Source organism: Myotis davidii, unplaced genomic scaffold (assembly GCF_000327345.1).
Source record: "Myotis davidii unplaced genomic scaffold, ASM32734v1 scaffold725, whole genome shotgun sequence".
NCBI classification, from domain to species: Eukaryota; Metazoa; Chordata; class Mammalia; order Chiroptera; family Vespertilionidae; genus Myotis; species Myotis davidii.
In genome coordinates this window covers 1,193,161-1,210,363 of record NW_006296500.1, presented here as the reverse complement: position 1 = coordinate 1,210,363, position 17,203 = coordinate 1,193,161, and the positions used below count along the sequence as shown (strand labels likewise).

The 17,203-nt window shown below is 40.5% G+C and overlaps 2 protein-coding genes across 3 annotated transcripts in view; one reads left to right on the top strand and one right to left on the bottom strand.

The window, feature by feature from the left end:
- The window catches only part of GLT8D1 (glycosyltransferase 8 domain containing 1), a 13,808-nt gene extending 3,532 nt beyond the window's left edge, over nucleotides 1-10,276 (top strand). The window contains exons 2-10 of one of the 2 annotated variants that reach the window (XM_015569198.1): nucleotides 1,592-1,645; nucleotides 1,728-1,826; nucleotides 4,150-4,363; nucleotides 5,807-5,924; nucleotides 6,143-6,227; nucleotides 6,835-6,947; nucleotides 8,278-8,444; nucleotides 8,528-8,640; nucleotides 10,163-10,276. In XM_015569198.1, the coding sequence (XP_015424684.1) occupies nucleotides 1,630-1,645; nucleotides 1,728-1,826; nucleotides 4,150-4,363; nucleotides 5,807-5,924; nucleotides 6,143-6,227; nucleotides 6,835-6,947; nucleotides 8,278-8,444; nucleotides 8,528-8,640; nucleotides 10,163-10,209 (972 nt within the window). In that variant the 5' untranslated portion in view covers nucleotides 1,592-1,629 and the 3' untranslated portion in view covers nucleotides 10,210-10,276. Of the gene's footprint in view, nucleotides 1-1,591; nucleotides 1,646-1,727; nucleotides 1,827-4,149; nucleotides 4,364-5,806; nucleotides 5,925-6,142; nucleotides 6,228-6,834; nucleotides 6,948-8,277; nucleotides 8,445-8,527; nucleotides 8,641-8,807; nucleotides 9,306-10,162 lie in introns of those variants that run through there. The other variant, XM_006771839.2, reaches the window with a different exon arrangement.
- Nucleotides 9,346-17,197, bottom strand: GNL3 (guanine nucleotide binding protein-like 3 (nucleolar)). The gene is made up of 15 exons (XM_006771840.2): nucleotides 17,096-17,197; nucleotides 16,155-16,213; nucleotides 15,165-15,302; nucleotides 14,948-15,049; nucleotides 14,638-14,718; nucleotides 13,796-13,928; nucleotides 12,892-13,004; nucleotides 12,526-12,640; nucleotides 12,013-12,100; nucleotides 11,325-11,499; nucleotides 11,072-11,214; nucleotides 10,856-10,992; nucleotides 10,034-10,212; nucleotides 9,733-9,775; nucleotides 9,346-9,627 (listed from the first exon to the last, which is right to left on the bottom strand). Exons 1-15 carry the CDS (start codon nucleotides 17,106-17,108, stop codon nucleotides 9,542-9,544), a joined length of 1,605 nt encoding a protein of 534 aa, XP_006771903.1. The 5' UTR covers nucleotides 17,109-17,197; the 3' UTR covers nucleotides 9,346-9,541.
- Nucleotides 17,198-17,203: the final 6 nt, after the last annotated feature.

Sequence of the window (17,203 nt, the reverse complement as noted above, 5' to 3'; positions counted from 1 at the left end):
AAAATAAAATAAAATGCTTGTAAAATTAATAGCCTTTTGTAAATGTTAGGTACTGCCATGGGAAAAGATGAAGTAGAAAAGGGTAAAAGTCTCAACTGTAGTATCACAATATCCTGATTGTTTAAATTCTGTTTTTAATATTAATTAATTAATCCTCACCCAAGGGTAAACACATCCATTGGTTGCTTCCTGTACGCTGGGGAGGAGCCTGCAACCGAGGTATGTGCCCATGACCGAAATCGAATCCGCAGGCCAATGCTCTATCCACTGAGCAAACCAGCTAGGGCTAAAATCTCTTTTTAAAGAAGCATTACCCAGAGATTATTGTGGAAATCTAATTGTTTAACTTAGTACCACCTACTATCTTGTTTCCATTGAGTTATTTTTTATTTTTTTTTAAGTGAAGGCATGAGATGAGCTGGGGAGCATAAGCTGCAGGGAAGAAGCTATTTTTTTCTTTTAGCAGATTTTAATTTTTGAGAATAGTACTCTAAACTTTTTTTATTATTGTTTTGGGATTTTTTTTGTTCTCTGAACTTTTGATATCAAAATTGGATTTTGTGAAAAAAAAATTTTTTTAAAAATTGAATCTATTTAAGGAAGGGGTAGGGGATGGGATATCTAAAGGGAAGGGCTACACAGTACTGAGCCGAGGGATTGTTGGGCTTATGGTGGCAGCACCCAGGAGCTGGAGTTTCAGAGAGGAAAGGAGAGGGAGAGAGTGATAGAAACATCAATGATGAGAATTACTGATCGGCTGCAGGTATCATACTGGGATGGAGCCTGAAACCCGGCATGTGCCCTAACTGGGAATCGAATCGGTGACCTCCCAGTGCATGGGACAACGCTCAACCAACTAAGCCACACCAGCTGGGGCATGAATTTTTATTATGTTTTTGTTTTTTTCTGCAATAGTTTTAAATGAATGTGAAAAATGTTCTTTTTCCCCTCTTTAATTCCAATGAAAGGTGAATGAGATACAACTCAGAACAGGGATGTTTTGTACTGATGAGGCTGACCTCAGGCTACTTGATCATAGACAACTGAGCCCCTATAATTTTTTGTTGTTAATTTTCACTTGATATTTTTTCCATTGATTTTTAGAGAGATTGGAAGGGAGGAAGGGTGAGAGAGACACATCGATTGGTTGCCTCCTGCATGCCCAACTGGGGCCAAGGGTCAAACCTGGCCCTTGAATGGGAATCGAACCCGAGACCCTTCAGTGTGTGGGCTGATGCTCTAATCACTTAGCAACACTGGCCAGGACTCCCTGTGAAATTTAACAAGGAATTTCAAGTAGAAATTCATACTATACTTTCCAGGGTGGTTAGATCCCAGCTAGTCCTCTGGGTAGAATTCCTTTGTTTTTCATCTAGAGGTATATAATGTACAAGGTTACCTTATTTTTCCAATTGTTTGGAAGTATGTTATTATGACTATCATAAAAAATTCAGATCCCAAATTGGGTTCTTGGAAACTGAGTTTCTAGCAGAAGATATGCAATTCTTGTTTCTATCTGAATAAAAGTATTTAGGCATTTTGATGGCCTTTCTTCTGTACCTGCTGAATTGGGCTTCTTTTTGTTTTGTAGGATTAATAACTAATATTTATGTAAGACAGAAGAGGAAGATGTCATTCCGTAAAGGTATGCTCTTTCTACGAGTTATGTTTTTATTCCTGATCACAAGGTAAAGAGAGATAATGCAGGCTTTCCCTTTGTGTTTCAGTGAACATCATCATCCTGGTCCTGGCTGTTGTTTTCTTCTTACTGGTTTTGCACCATAACTTCCTTGGCCTGAGCAGTTTGCTAAGGAATGAGGTTTCAGGTATGCGAATCCTTGGCAGCTGTTGAGCTGGAGTTACCTGAGTCCCATGTCCTAAGTATATCATGAGGTGAAAGGAAAAGAAACCTTTCTTGGCCTTATAAAAACTAAAGGCCCTGGGGTAAGGTCTGGTGGTACTCACTGTGCTCTGGTAGCCTTCCCTTTCCACCTCTTCTCCCTTCTGTGCGGTTCTTTGCTAAGGATTTGATCTGACAAGATCCTTTACCAAATCAGAGGCCAAAAAGGAGTCTCTGTGGGCGGCTTCTATTTGCTCACATTTCAGCAGAGCAGGGCCTCAGAAGGTGGGGCCAGTGAGTGTCAGATGTTTCATGCCTGCTGTGTTCACTAGAGCAGCCGTCGCCAACCTGTCGAACCTCATGGACCACCGGTTGGCAACCGCTGCACTAGAGTGTCAGTCTGGTTACTTCCCTTCTCCTGTTACTTTCCTATAACCTGTGAACTGTATCAGCAGGACTCTAGTAGTAAAACAAAACCATAAAGCCATCAGCCGATCTTAATAATCACTTTATTATATAATTCCATTGCTAGATACTTAACATTAGTTGTTTATACTGCTCTGCCTTGGTATTGAGGCATGTTTGAAGCTTCAGAGTATTTGTTAAAAATCAATTTTGGATTGCCACACACCATAGTTGACCAGAGCAAGAAAAAACTAATAGCTTTCCTGCGTGTTCTGACAGCATGTTTTATAATAGTGTGTATATATACATGTGTATCTATTTATATGTGTGTGTGTGTGTGTGTGTGTGTATAGTGGGCAAAAGTAGGGTTACAGTTGTGAGTACATGAAACAGAGTTTATTCTTAGTGTATTACTTTCCATATGAACAACTGTAAACCTCCATTTGCCACCCCTGTATGCACGTAAAGTATTGCCTGCTTCTCATAGGAACTTTTATGAAAAAGAAAATAGCACTCAAGCTCCATGAAGGCATTTTGTTTACTGCTTTATCTCCTGTGCCTCTAAGTGAGGGCTGGTGTGTTAGGAGGTGCTCAGCAAAATATTCATTGACTAAATGATCAATGCCTAGAGATAATTATTAAAATTTTAACTTAGTACCTTTCAGTTCCACCCCCCCCCTCATTTTTTCTGTACAGTTGAAATTATACTATATATAAATTTGCACATATGACATGTTTTTCCACATGATTATATCCTAAGTATGTTACGATGGCAGTGGAAACTCTTCATTAGCTTTGTTTTTTTAAAATTATCTTGGTTAATTCTCTCTTGAGGATAGAGTGGAAGGGAGGATGAGAGACAGAGAAAAACATCAATGTGAGAGACACAGAGATTGGTTGCCTCCTGCACACACTCCAACCAGGGCCAGTGATCGAGCCTGCAACTGAGGTACGAGCCCTTGACTGGAATTGAACCCGGGACCCTTCAGTCCACAGGCTGACACTCTATCCACTGAGCCAGACCAACCAGGGCTCATATGTAATGTAATGCCACATACTTTACTTGTTTCCATAGGAAAGTCTTTTATTACAGTGACTGATTTTTTTATGGCAACCCCACAATAAGAAATATATTACATATATACACATGTGTGTGCTGATTGTCTGTCCACCTTTCATGATGGTAGAGATTTGTCTGTTTTATTCATGGCTATAACCCCAGTGCCTAGATATTGCCTGGCACATAGTAGACACTGAGTGTTCAATGAATGAGTAAATGAATGGATTATTATAAAAGGCAAAAAGGAAGGTTTACCAAACAATACGTGCAGTTGCTGTGTGGGATGCACTCTGATGTGTATATTTTTTCCCACTCTGATATTTTCTCATTCAATGTTCTCTTCCAATTCAGGAACTATTTTTTACTCAAATTCTGATCATGACCCTCTAAATTGGTTTCATGCCTACTTATGGGACATGATCCATAGTGTGAAAAACTTTTTGTTTCTAGGTTTTCACAATTGTAAATAAAATCGTGGCTTTTGATTACCTCTCAGATTTTGTCCTTGAGAGGCAAGAGGAATTACTGTGAGTCAAAGGCCATGTACCTGTTTAAGGCTCTTGGTACAAATTGCCAAAAATTGCTAGAAAGATTGTTCTATTTCCATCAGTCATGTATCAGAATTTGGTTGACCTGAGTGTTTGTTTTTTAATGCTGCTTCTGCTTCTCCAAAAACCTGGTTTTATATAGGAAAACACACTTTCTGGGCTGTATGTTTACATTGTTATGGGAAAGAATGAGGTAAATAAGCATCACAGTCCTCACCTCTTTTCATGTCTAGTGCTCTATGTCATACCTCATGAGATTGTGTTTATATCACAGTACCTTCTTGTGTTCTTTGCAGATGCAGGAATTGTGGGGCTTCAGCCCATAGACTTTATCCCAAATGCTCCCCATGATGCTGTAGATGGGAGACAAGAGGAGGTGCCTGTGGTCATTGCTGCATCTGAAGATAGGCTCGGGGGGACCATTGCAGCCATAAACAGCATTCAGCACAACACTCGCTCCAATGTCATTTTCTACATTGTTACGCTCAATCATACAGCAGACCATCTCCGGTGAGCTCTGCTTGCCTGATGATTCTTCTAGAAAATGCTTTATGAGTATATATTTTCTCTATACAATTGAGATTTTATCACATATAAATTGCACATGACAAGTTTTCCCAGTGATTGTATCATAAGCATGTCCCCACGATAGCAGAAACAATGTAAGGAACTTTTACTAAGATATAAATCAACTGAGTCACTATGTACACTGTTAATGTGGTATTTTTTTAGTTATAAATTTTCTCAGTGCAGGAAGTAATATGCTGACTTACGTTCTGTTACAAGTTTCTCATCTCATGAAACACGCTCTGAGTATCTCTGGTCTAGAGTAGGAAGGGATGTGGGAGCGATGGCAAGGTAGTGTGAAGTGAGCACAGGCACTGATACAAATTCTGGCCCAGAGTGATTGGGGGACAGTACCTAACCCTTTGGAACCCTCATCTATAAATATGGGATGAAAATATTCAACTTAGAGGATTATTGTGTCAAGTAAATGAGAAAATATAGAAAAAAATCACCTAGTACATAATCGCTCAGTAAATGGTTATTTACTATTATAGTGATTAATAATAGAAACCCAATCTGAGGGACAGTCTCATCCATGCTTTGAAAATGCTTTGAATTAAGGTTTCAAAATTTATTCCAAGAAACATCTAGGCTAACACGTTAATAGTTGTCAGAGTTCTAAAACATTTCTGTCCTTTTGGCTTTCTCCACGTTTCATGTTTTGTGCAAATTATTTTTCGATTTTAAAAACTCAGAACTGGCCGAACCGGTTTGGGTGGTTCTGGGCACATCCCCACTGGGGGGTGTGCAGGAGGCAGCTGATCGTTCTCTCTCATCGATGTTTCTAACTCTCTATCCCTCTCCCTTCTTCTCTGTGGAAAATCAATAAAATATATTTAACAAAAAAAACACACAAAAAAAACTCAGAACCATCTAAAATAACGTAGAAACAAATAGACTACACAGATAACACTGTGTCCACAAAATGCTGAATTGAAGTGGACCTAGAAGAAGCATGCAGTACTTTTCTCACAGGCAGAATTCTTGGGTGGAAGAATTATGTAGTCATCACAGTGAATTACTGTCTATAGATTAGCTAATTACCAGCTTTGTTGATAATTACTTTTTACTACCATCCTACTTTGACTCATTTTCTTCACCTATGTATTTGATCCATGTGGTGATCGGACGTTCTCAATTCCATAGGGAGTTCTTCTACAATAGTTTAGTTTCAAGAGTGATAAAAAATGTGAGCCTGGTGGGAGAATCTTGGCTCAGGGAGGGACTTTGGTGGTAATAGTCTTCAGATGTGGAAACCGAGGCTCAGAGAAGTGAAGGGGTTGAAAGCACCTATTTGGTCCCTAGGGTTTCCCCTGGAAGGCACAAAAAGGCTGTGGTTTGGGGACATTATTTAAAACTGAAATTTTGGCACTTCATTTTCATTAGGTCTTGGCTCAGCAGCAGTACTCTGAAAAGCATCAGGTACAAAATTGTGAATTTTGACACTAAACTTTTGGAAGGGAAAGTAAAGGAGGAACCTGACCAGGGGGAATCCATAAAACCAGTGAGTTCCATTCATCTTTGTATATGAGATTCTTAGGAAATGATTGAATATGTGGGTAACTGTGGGTACAGTGCAAGCAGTTTCCTTGGACCAAGCCTGGGCAATTCTAAGTGACCTTTGGCATGGGTACTGAGAGCATTCTGGGGGATTCTAGTAAATGAAATAGGCACACAGCCATTTGGTGAGTCCTGTCAACGCCTCTCCTTTTTCTTCCCCAGTTAACCTTTGCAAGGTTCTACTTGCCTATTCTGGTTCCCAGCGCAAAGAAGGCTATATATATGGATGATGATGTAATTGTTCAAGGTACCAAAGGATGTCACTCAGTGCTGTTTTGTCTAGAGCAGGGGTCCTCAAACTTTCTAAATAGGGAGCCAGTTCACTGTCCCTCAGACCGTTGGAGGGCTGGACTATAGTTTAAAAAAAACTATGAACAAATTCCTATGCACACTGCACATATCTTATTTTGAAGTAAAAAAACAAAACGGGAATAAATAATTTGTATTTGCATGTGGCCCGCGGGCCGTAGTTTGAGGACCCCTTGTCTAGAGTGTGGGCTGCAGTGGTTGTCTTATTTATGGTATCCTATTAAGGTCATCCTAGGACAGTGATGGCGAACCTTTTGAGCTCGGTGTGTCAGCATTTTGGAAAACCCTAACTTAGCTCTGGTGCCTTGTCACATACAGAAATTTCTTTATATTTGCAACCATAGTAAAAAAAAATTATATTTTTGACATTTATTTTATATATTTAAATGAAATTTAATAAAGAAAAATCAAGCAAAAAAATGAGTTCGCGTGTCACCTCTGACACACGTGTCATAGGTTCACCATCACGGTCCTAGGAAGAAGTGGGAGGAATAGGGAATCTTGAGACAACTAGTAATATAAATCTTATACCTTATCCATTTCAGGTGATATCCTTGCGCTCTACAATACACCACTGAAGCCAGGACATGCAGCTGCATTTTCAGAAGATTGTGATTCAGCCTCTACGAAAGTTGTCATTCGTGGAGCAGGGAACCAGGTAAATTTCTTATTAGAACCCTTGTAGACACTCCCTTCCCTGTAAAGCAGGTTAATGGGGAGAGGCAGCAAACTCTGGGAACTTTTCTTTTTTTTTTTTTTTGAACTTTTCTTTTTGTTGCTGCATTTTATATTCCTTAATTATTCCATCCCAAACTCAAGCCTGTTTTCCTATAGATTGGTTCATGGCCTTGACAACCTAATTCTCCTTGAACAACTGACTTATTGTTTCTAGTTTCCTATTCTGCCTTAGAATCCCAAATGTCACTTTTATTTGCTTTATATGTAGAGTCCTTTGTAATAATCTGAGAAATCATAGGTTTTAAATACGCAGCTCTTCCTCTTTACTGGCTGTCAAATTATAGCCATGTGCTGCATAACTTTCATATATCCAGCAGTGTTCCCAAAAGATAATGGAAAAATTCCTAGTGCCTAGTGAGCTCATGGTTATCTTAATGTTAAAGCACAATGTATTATGTGTTCGTGGTGATGCTGATAAACAAACCTACCATGCATATTATAAGTATAGCACAATTATGAACAATACAGAATACTTGATAATAAATAACTTTATTATTGGTTTATGTACTTACTATACTACTTGTTATTATACTTGTTCTACTAATAAAAATGTCTGCTGCCCTGGCCAGTGTTGCTCAGTTGGTTGGGCATTGTCCTGGCACTGAAATGTTACAGGTTTGATTCCAGGTTTTGGGCTCTATCCCCAGTAGGGGGTATGCAGGAGGCAGCCAATCTATGCTTTCTCTCTTCCTTCCTCTCTATAAAAATAAAAAGATTTGCTGTAAAATACGTCCATTACACCTGCAATAGCCTCATACATCTCGTTTACTGTGTCATTTTTAATTTTAGAGAGAGGAAGGGAGGAAACATCAGTGTAGGAGTGGAACATTGATAGGCTGCCTCCTGCACAACCCTATCAGGGATTGAGCCTATAATCCTGAGCATGTGCCCTGACCCAAAACCAAACAGGCAACCTTTTGGATTTCCAGTTGACACCAACCAATTGAGCCACACCAGCCAGGACAACTGCATCATTTTCTCTTGTGCTTGATTCAATCTTGTATTGTTTTGTATAACAACATGCTGTATAGGCTTGAGGCATGGGAGCATTAGGCTATATACACAGCCTAGGTGTGAAGTAGGCCACTTCATCTAGGTTTGTGATAAGTGCATGCTATAATGTTCACACAATGATTTCGCCCAACAAGTTATTTCTCAGAACATGTGTATATCTGTAAGCAGTGCATGGCTGTATGTATTTAGTGTTTGAAGCAGTGAACACACTATATATATATCCCATTTGTTTTTAGTACAATTACATTGGATATCTTGACTATAAAAAGGAAAGAATCCGTAAGCTTTCCATGAAAGCCAGCACCTGCTCATTTAATCCTGGAGTTTTTGTTGCAAACCTGACAGAATGGAAAAGACAGAATATAACTAACCAGCTGGAAAAATGGATGAAACTCAATGTAGAGTAAGTATGAAACCACCCTAGCTGTATTTCAACAGGAATTAGTCATGATTCTTCACTAACAGCTTATCTTTATCTGTCCCAAGAGAGGGACTGTACAGCAGAACACTGGCTGGCAGCATCACAACACCTCCTCTGCTGATCGTATTTTATCAACAGCACTCCACCATCGACCCAATGTGGAATGTCCGCCACCTTGGTAAGTAGAAGAATTAACAAAAGGCCTAAGCTAATAAAAGACTAAGTATCTAAAGGACTATCCTCAGGGATGGGATACATTGTTTCCTTTTAAGTTTTCTCCAGTTTGATGTGGCATTGTCATGTCTGACCAGTACAATCATTTGGCTCTTTTTCTCTCAACATAAGGCTCCAGTGCTGGAAAACGATACTCACCCCAGTTTGTAAAAGCTGCCAAATTACTCCATTGGAATGGGCACTTTAAGCCATGGGGAAGAACTGCTTCATTTACTGATGTCTGGGAAAAATGGTATATTCCTGACCCAACAGGCAAATTCAGCCTTATCAGAAGACATACAGAGATCTCAAACATAAAGTGAAACATAACTTATGCTACAAGCATTTCTCAGGAAATCCTGGAAGATAGTATGTGTGGGAAGTAATTGTGGCAACCCATGGGAAATGGAACACTTCAAGAGGACAAACGGCACTGTCTGCTTCCCTGACAGACTCCGCGTTGCTCCATCGGCCTTACCAAGTGTTTGCTTCCTACAGCACTAACCAGAGGGAATGGACTGATAACCGCTGGGACAGCTAGTTCAGCACTGCTGCTTGGTTTTACATTTGTAACCTGTGGCCTGATCTATAAATAAATAAAGTGAAACCTACATTTTTCAGTAGGTATCGGACTTTTTGCATCCAGGTAAATAATTCTACCCATTCAGTGTACAAGAGATGAACTGTCTTTATGGAATTCAGACACTTTCTACATTGCCTGATTTTTTTAAATGACTATATTATGACACATATTTACAAAATTTACACAGCTTGTCATACCAGAAACAAACTGGTACATCATACACATAGAACAGTTTGTTCAAATTGTAAAAAACACAAAAAGCCCCTAAGAGGACAAAGTTACATTATACATAGTCTGTACTGAAGTTGTAAGCATCATCTTCCTCTTCAGATATCCTATCCAAGGCATAAGATTGTGCAGACTGTTCATCTATATTAGAGAAAAGAAAAGTAAGGGGTTTTTTTCGTGTTTTTTTAAGTAAAAGCAATTCTAATGGATTTGTTATAAGATCCCTTCTCCCCCCACCTAACTCACCTGCCCAGGCCTCTTTAGCAGGGGACATGATTGAGCTATTTCCCTGTGGGACAAAGAGAAGCAATGCTGTATTAGTAGCCCTGTGCTGCTTATTAACCTATGTAATTATGTACCTGGAAAAATTCTCTAAAGATACACATAATGGAATCAGCAAAACAGACTAATGGCTGGAAGACTTAAACACCTAAATTGGGGCTTTGTTGTAATACTTAATTCTATCTTTAGCCCCTTCTCATTTGTTGTACATTATAATATTGGAAAACTTAATTCAGCTTAAACAACTCATGAACAACATACTTACCTCAGCTTCTTCAACACTTTCCTGGTCATTATTGATGTCTTCTAAGTCCTCCCTCTCTTCCTGAGTCCTTTCTTTCTGTTTTGGCAATTCTTCAACGATGTCCTCTTCCTCTGTTATTCCATTTGTCAGACCCGAGGACTGGAAAAGGATGCTACTGCCTAAATGAGGGCCCCTGATGGCTAGGAAAGGAACACAGCACATACCAACAGATGAGACCTTTATTGGCCTTTCAGCTGATGAAAAGAGCAGTCAAACCCATGCCTTGCTGCCCTAGCCGGTTTGGCTCAGTGGATAGAGCGTCGGCCTGTGGACTAAAGCAGCGGTCACCAATCAGCAGATCATGGGCCACTGGTGGTCCATGAAGTCCAAAAGGTTGGCGACTGCTGGACTAAAGGGTCCTAGGTTTATTAATTCCAGTTGGGCACATGCCCGGGGTGCTGGCTTTATCCCAGGGGTGGGCAAACTTTTTGACTCAAGGGCCACAATGGGTTCTTAAACTGGACTGGAGGGCCGGAACAAAAGCATGGATGGAGTGTTTGTGTGAACTAATATAAATTCAAAGTAACCATCATTACATAAAAGGGTATGGTCTTTTTTTTTTTCGTTTTATTCATTTCAAACGGCCGAAGCCGGCCCGCGGGCCGTAGTTTGCCCACGGCTGCTTTATCCCCAGTAGGGGGCGTACAGGAAGCAGCTGATCACTGATTCTCATTGATGTTTCTCTCTCATCGATGTTTCCGGCTCTCTAGCTCACTCCCTTCCTCTCTGTGAAAGATCAATAAAATATATTTTTAAAAAAACAAAAAACAAAGCCTTGCTTACCTTGTATGCTGTGTGCATTGTTCTTTTCTAGTTCTTCCAGATTCAAACCCAATTTCATGTCTGTCACAATGTTTTCATTAAAATGTGGAGAAAGAGTCCATGATGGAGGAGGATGGCAATAGTAGCCTAAAGAGCCACTGGTATTAAAAACAAGACTTGTCAAAAACCAGTTCCTTTATTCTATGTGGTCATCAAATGCCTACAAAGAAGCCTTACCCTGTCCACTGAGACCACAGCAGTTTGGCAGCACCTTCTACATTTGGGATTCCACCTTTTTGGTGCAGTCCTCTTCTCTGAGCAAGCAAAGTAAAAAATTCTGAAGAGTTCTTAAAGTCTGGGACAGTGAATTTCAGTACTACCTTAAAAGAAAAACAAATTGTCATTTGATATAGTATGGTTATTAAAAAACAAGATTTTCTACTTAAAATGTGTATGAAGAGAGAACGGAGCTCAAGGGAAGGGATTCTACCTGTCGAGTGTCAGCCTGGGACAGGATGGCACTGGCAGCTTCCACTGGTCTTAATACTTCAATACTTGCTGGACTTCTCAGAGCAAGTGCGGCGGGAGAGTTAAATGGAGACACAATGAAACATGGACTATCTATGATTGTGATTTGTTTGTCCAGAGAGACAACCTGCATGCTCCTGGAATAAGATATGGTAATTAATGAGGGTACTACTTTACCCGAAGGACAAAAGACAGAACATGAAGCTCAGGGTTGGATTGAACAAACTCAGCATAGTCTGTCAGATCCAGTTTATCATCATTTGCTTCACATGTATCTAAATGAAACCATGCTGCTCTCCTCCCAGAGAAACACTATATGTTATAGCTTACATATTAACCTGAACACATGCTGCTTCCTATGCCATAAATACACACAGTCTTCTATCTGGCGGACTTCCATTTGCTTCAAGGCCAGGTTAAAGAACCACCTCCTCTGAGGGCGCTTTCCCCACTTTGAATCTATTTGCTTATTTGTCTCTCAAACCAGATCATGGGCAGCTATTCCATTTCAATTCTTCCCCAAGCCTAGCACTGGCTTAACCTTTCACCTTTGTAAGAATGGAAAATTGTCTTCCTTTAAGATACCCAAGACAAAATTATATTTACTCATCTATAATGAAATATTACAATTATGGAACAACTCCGTTTACCTTGTAAGTCCCATGGATACACCGACATTACATATCTGTTCTTGTTTTAAGCAGTTGATGAGGCTGCTTTTCCCCACATTTGGGAAACCTACAAATGGTAAATTTACAGATTAAAAGTCATTGTGTTGGCAATTATAACATTCCCATTGTTTTGTTTTATGCCTGCTTTATGTTTAGAGCAAGATCAGAGTTGGATCTGAGTGTCTTCACTTTAACACTAAGACCAATTTTAGCATCCTCATTTCTTGCACAAGTAATGAGAGGGCAGGAAAAGATGATTCATTTAAATATACCCAGAGCTTTAAAAAGCCAACTTCCTACAGTGACCAGTTGGGAAAAAAATGAACTATGCAGCAATTACATAAAAATTTGTGTTTACATTGTGTGTGTGGTAAGGTGGGCAACAAGCTAGTGTTTAAACAAGTCCTTTATTTAGCAAGACCCATATACCCTTAACAGAAAAATTCTTGGCAGGTAAGAGATCAAGACAAAATGTATTGAACTGAAACTCACCAATTACTCCAACCTGAATAGCTTTGCCATAAATCTCTTGAAAATCTCTAAGAAGTTTCCAAAGGCATTCTTTCCCAACACAGATTTCACTTTTGAATGGAATGTTCCTCCTTACCTTCACGTTAAAATTGCAAATAATTAGTTTAACTACTTTTGACAACCTACCATATAAAAACCAAAAACCTGGCTCCAAAGACCAGCCATTAAATCACCATATTCTACTGCCTTTCAGATTATCTCTGGATGAAATCAGAGTTGGATCTTATATATTCTCATTATTTAAATCAAGATTTTGTATACTCATCATATTTCAGCCATCCAAAATCTGAAAGCAGCACACTTCCCACGAATGACAGTAAAGGGTACCTTGGGTATCTTTTTTTTGTCCTTCAGATTTGTTGAGGCTCTGAACACAACTGTGGGCAATTCCTTTTTCAAATAATTTACCCAGTTCTCCAAATTCTCCTTTGGTACCAAATCTGATAGTGATTAAAAATAAGACACACAAGTTCCAATTTGGTCATTCCACTGAGATCAATTTGCAAATCCGATAAACTATGGATATCACCCTGGTTTGCCTTTTCCCAGTTTTTTTCTTTCAGAAGGATTTAAATGGAAGATGGGGAAAGGGTAAGCTCTCCAGCATACTGCCCTTACCTTCACAGTTCAGTATGTATACTTCTGTATTTTTTCAATTCTCCTCTGTACTGCACACCCTCTCAAGATTAAGCCAACCTATAGATTATTACCCTAACCCTAGGGCTTTATTCCCTGGTTTACTGGTCAAATAGCAGTCATGTTTACTGACCAAAAAGTAACCGTAGATCCCACTATTATTCTCTGCTTCACAGGTCTCTCTTCTAGATTTTCCTGTTCCTGCTGCTCAAACCCAGGCATAGTTAACTATGGATTTCATCTAAATATTGTCACCTATCAACACTGTGCAGGTGTGGAGAACCTGACAGAGAGCCATCACTTCCTATATGAAATACACTGCATAGTAAGCTGAGTATAAAAGTTTGTACTCTTAAGACAAAGCTCTAAGTATTGAGTAACAACAAAACAAAACCAGCAGAAGCCAGTCAAACCACTTGTAGAAAACACCACCCCTCTGCCCAATACCGGTCTTTGGCAACAAGAGAGCAAATGCACTGGCTTTGTTGAGGTCAGAGTTGGATCTTATCAGTCTTCAGGGAAAGTCAGACTGTTCAGATGTTTTCCTCATACCTCACTAGTGCACATGAAACATGAAGGCATTCCTTTAGCTCACCTGATTTATTTAACACAAGTACCAGCCTTTTCTGTCCACCCTGGACAATGGCCTTTTCCACCTGAGGACACCTGCAACCAAGAGGATCTCTGGCATCCAACACTTCCAGCACAACATCTGAGGCTTCAATCACCTGTCAAGGTAGAAACTATCAGGGAACTCCTACACACAAGTATACTGGCCCTGTCCACTTTGCAACAGGGAGAGCTCAGAGTTGGATCTCATTTCTTCACTTTGGCATGAAGAATGGTCACGTTCATCATTTCTCACAAGAAAGGTAACACAGGTGTGCTCAGCCTCTCACCTCTCAACAGATTTTAAAAATGGAAACACCGCCACTGTCTGAATATAGCATCTCCCCATAGTGAATTAGGTCTTTAGATAAGTTTTCGGGGCCTTGCCAAGAGCTGCTGAGAAACTTGGTCAAGCTCTATTACAGAGGAGAGTGAGCTTGGGAAAACAGGCATGGGTGGTCATGCTGGGGAGCAACTATACCAAGATACTCACTTGATTTCCTACAAAGCACTTATTTTAATGTATTTTGCAGTTTTAAAAACCACTGTGTCAATATGCTATTTTAACACAAAGTATCATTTTTGTAAATCATGCTTATGGAGAACTGTGCCTGTGCAAAAATTTAAAACCATAAGAATGTTTTCATCAGCTAAACATAACAGGAAGGCCCTAAATAGGATAAACCAACTTGCTTCAGCTCTTGTGAATGGCTTCTTCCAGCTTAAGTGAACTCTACTTCATCTTTACTAGTACAAGGTTGGTCAGAAAAAAAGGAATGACTCTACTCTTTTAAACCTCAATACCATTTTTAGAAAGACCTAAGGTACCTTTTTAAGTTCCTGACAATACAACTTCTTTGGATTCTGTTTAGCCAGCTTGGCTTTCTTAGCTTTGGGTTGCCCAAATTCCTAAAGGATAAAGACAAAGGAAAAAGATACAAAATTAGAAAATCAGCAGTTGTAACTGGTTTCTCTGTTTTCCATGGCTGATAAGGGGTACTGCAGGTGACATTTAAATAGGTCATAGATCGAGTTTTCAGAACTCGATCCTTTTCTTCCCAAGAGGCACAGCAACTCCTGTTTATGTTCTTTTTCTTCTACATCAGAACTCATCTCTCATTCAGAGACTTGATCGTACCTCCTTCACAGATGGCTCAACATCAAGGGTAGCTTCACATTTCCTTTTCTTTTCCTGTTCCTTCTGCCTGTCAAGTTTCTGCTGCTGTTTTAGTTCTTCAAGCTGTGCCCAAGCCATAAGAGAAGTGGGTAAGCCAAAGTGACGTGGTGGTATTACTTTACTTCAAAAATAAAAAAATACACTTCACTTGCTGAAAATTTCAGCTAACGTATCTTACCTGTTGTTTCCTTAGCTCAGCTTCCCGAAGAAGAGCCTCCTTAAAGGGAGCACTGTTTGGAATTCCTGGATCTTTCCTAGGTTTCTTGTGACCCCGTTTCTTAGCCTCCTTCCTCAATTTTCGATGGTGCTCTCGAACCTAATATGATAAAAAACAAATTTTATGAGTTTACAAAAATACTAAAGAGAATTCTTGTGAGAAATTTAGCTATAGTTTAGTTTACCTGTAAAATGACTGAGAAAACTAGAACTTTAGTTGGAATCATACAGAGAGTTGCCTATTTCTGTATAAAACAGCAAGAAAATGTCATTGGGCCCTGGCTGATGTGGCTCAGTTGAATGAGCGTCCTCCCAAAAGGTCGCCAGTTTGATTCCTGGTCAGGGTCCATGTCCAGTATGGGGCATGCAGGAGGGAGCTGATTGGTGCTCACATTTATTTATTTTCTCTCTCTCTCTCCCCCTAATAAATTTTAAATACTCTACACCAATGGTCGCCAAACAGTGGTCCAAAAGGGTGGCGACTGCTGCCCTACACAATATATTTAAGAAAATGTCACTGGGAGATTTTTTGTGTGAAGGTTGTTAACATGTTGATCACAGTTTACAGATTTTATCATTGAATTACTGCACTTTCCCACAGCTGCACTCTTGATGCCTAAGAGGTTGTGCTGCCCAGTATCTCAGTTGGTTAGGGTGTTGTCTGGATATGCCAAGGTTGCTGATTGGATCCCTGGTCAGGACACATACAAGAATCAACCAACGAATGCATAAATAGGCTGAATACCAAATTGATGTTTCTCCCTTCCTCTTTCTAAAATCAATCAACTTAAAAAAATAAAAAAAAAAGCTTGTGCCATGGTCAGTATTTCCAACCTCCATCTCCTGAGATGAGTCATACACATAGTAATCCAAACCTTCTCCTGGAGGAGAGATGGGGCAGAAATCAGTTTAGCATTGGATTTGGCGTAGCCCTCCCAAGCACAAGTCTTACCTTTTTTTGGATTTTATACCGCTTATGGCAGGTCATGCGTTTACTTGCTTTCTTTAACTCTACAAAGAAACACATCACAAAAGAGATTACACACTAATGATCAGTTTTAGTTCTTGGTGACTGCACTCTGGGGTCAGGACCCTTTTTGTGTAAAGTAATAAGCTCTCAAATCACGAGGGGCACACAATAAAAACACACTTGCCACTCAAATCCCAGAGAATTTGACTAATAGATCGAGAGTAGAGCCCAACTCCCCCCCTCCCACACTTCCAGTATCACATTGGGATTGCACTCAGGAGTGTAGAAGACCCATACGACAGCCACTTCTTGTCAACCAAGAACCACAAAGTAGGTGCAAAAGTGGCAACGTAGGAGCAAAAGAGACGACTCTCAGACCTCACTGGGCTGGACTGAACACAGCCGCATAAAGAAAAAAGCGGCCAGCCCTGAGCGGTTTGGCTCAGTGGATAGAGCCTCGGCCTGCGGACTCAAAGGGCCCGGGTTCGATTCCGGTCAAGGGCACGTGCCTTGGCTGCGGGGACATCCCCAGTGGGGAGGGTGCGGGAGGCAGCTGATCGATGTTTCTCTCTCATCGATGTTTCTAGCTCTGTACCTCTCTCCCTTCCTCTCTGTAAAAAAATCAGTAAGACATATTTAAAAAAAAGAAAAAGAAAAAAGCGGCCATAAACCTGGCTCGGGCTGTTTCCTCACGGGACTCCAGCCTGATGTGGACTTTTATGGCCCAGATCTCCTTCGGTACCATAGGCCCGAGGTTAACACGAGCCTTCCAAATCTCGGTTCCACGCGGGACCAGCACAATGGCTGATGTCATACCCGCAGGCCCCAATTCCTGCGGAGACCAAGCTTCAAAGAGCACCCTGATGGGTCATCGACCATCAAAAACAGTGGCCCCTCCACGTCCGCCCCTGGACAACACTCACTCGGTCGCTTCATACTGGAGGTGGGAGCAGCAGCGGCGTTAGGGGTAGCAGGTACAGCCTGCCTCCTCCGGCACCGCGTGGGATCTGAGGCCTTCGCCCGTCACTCAC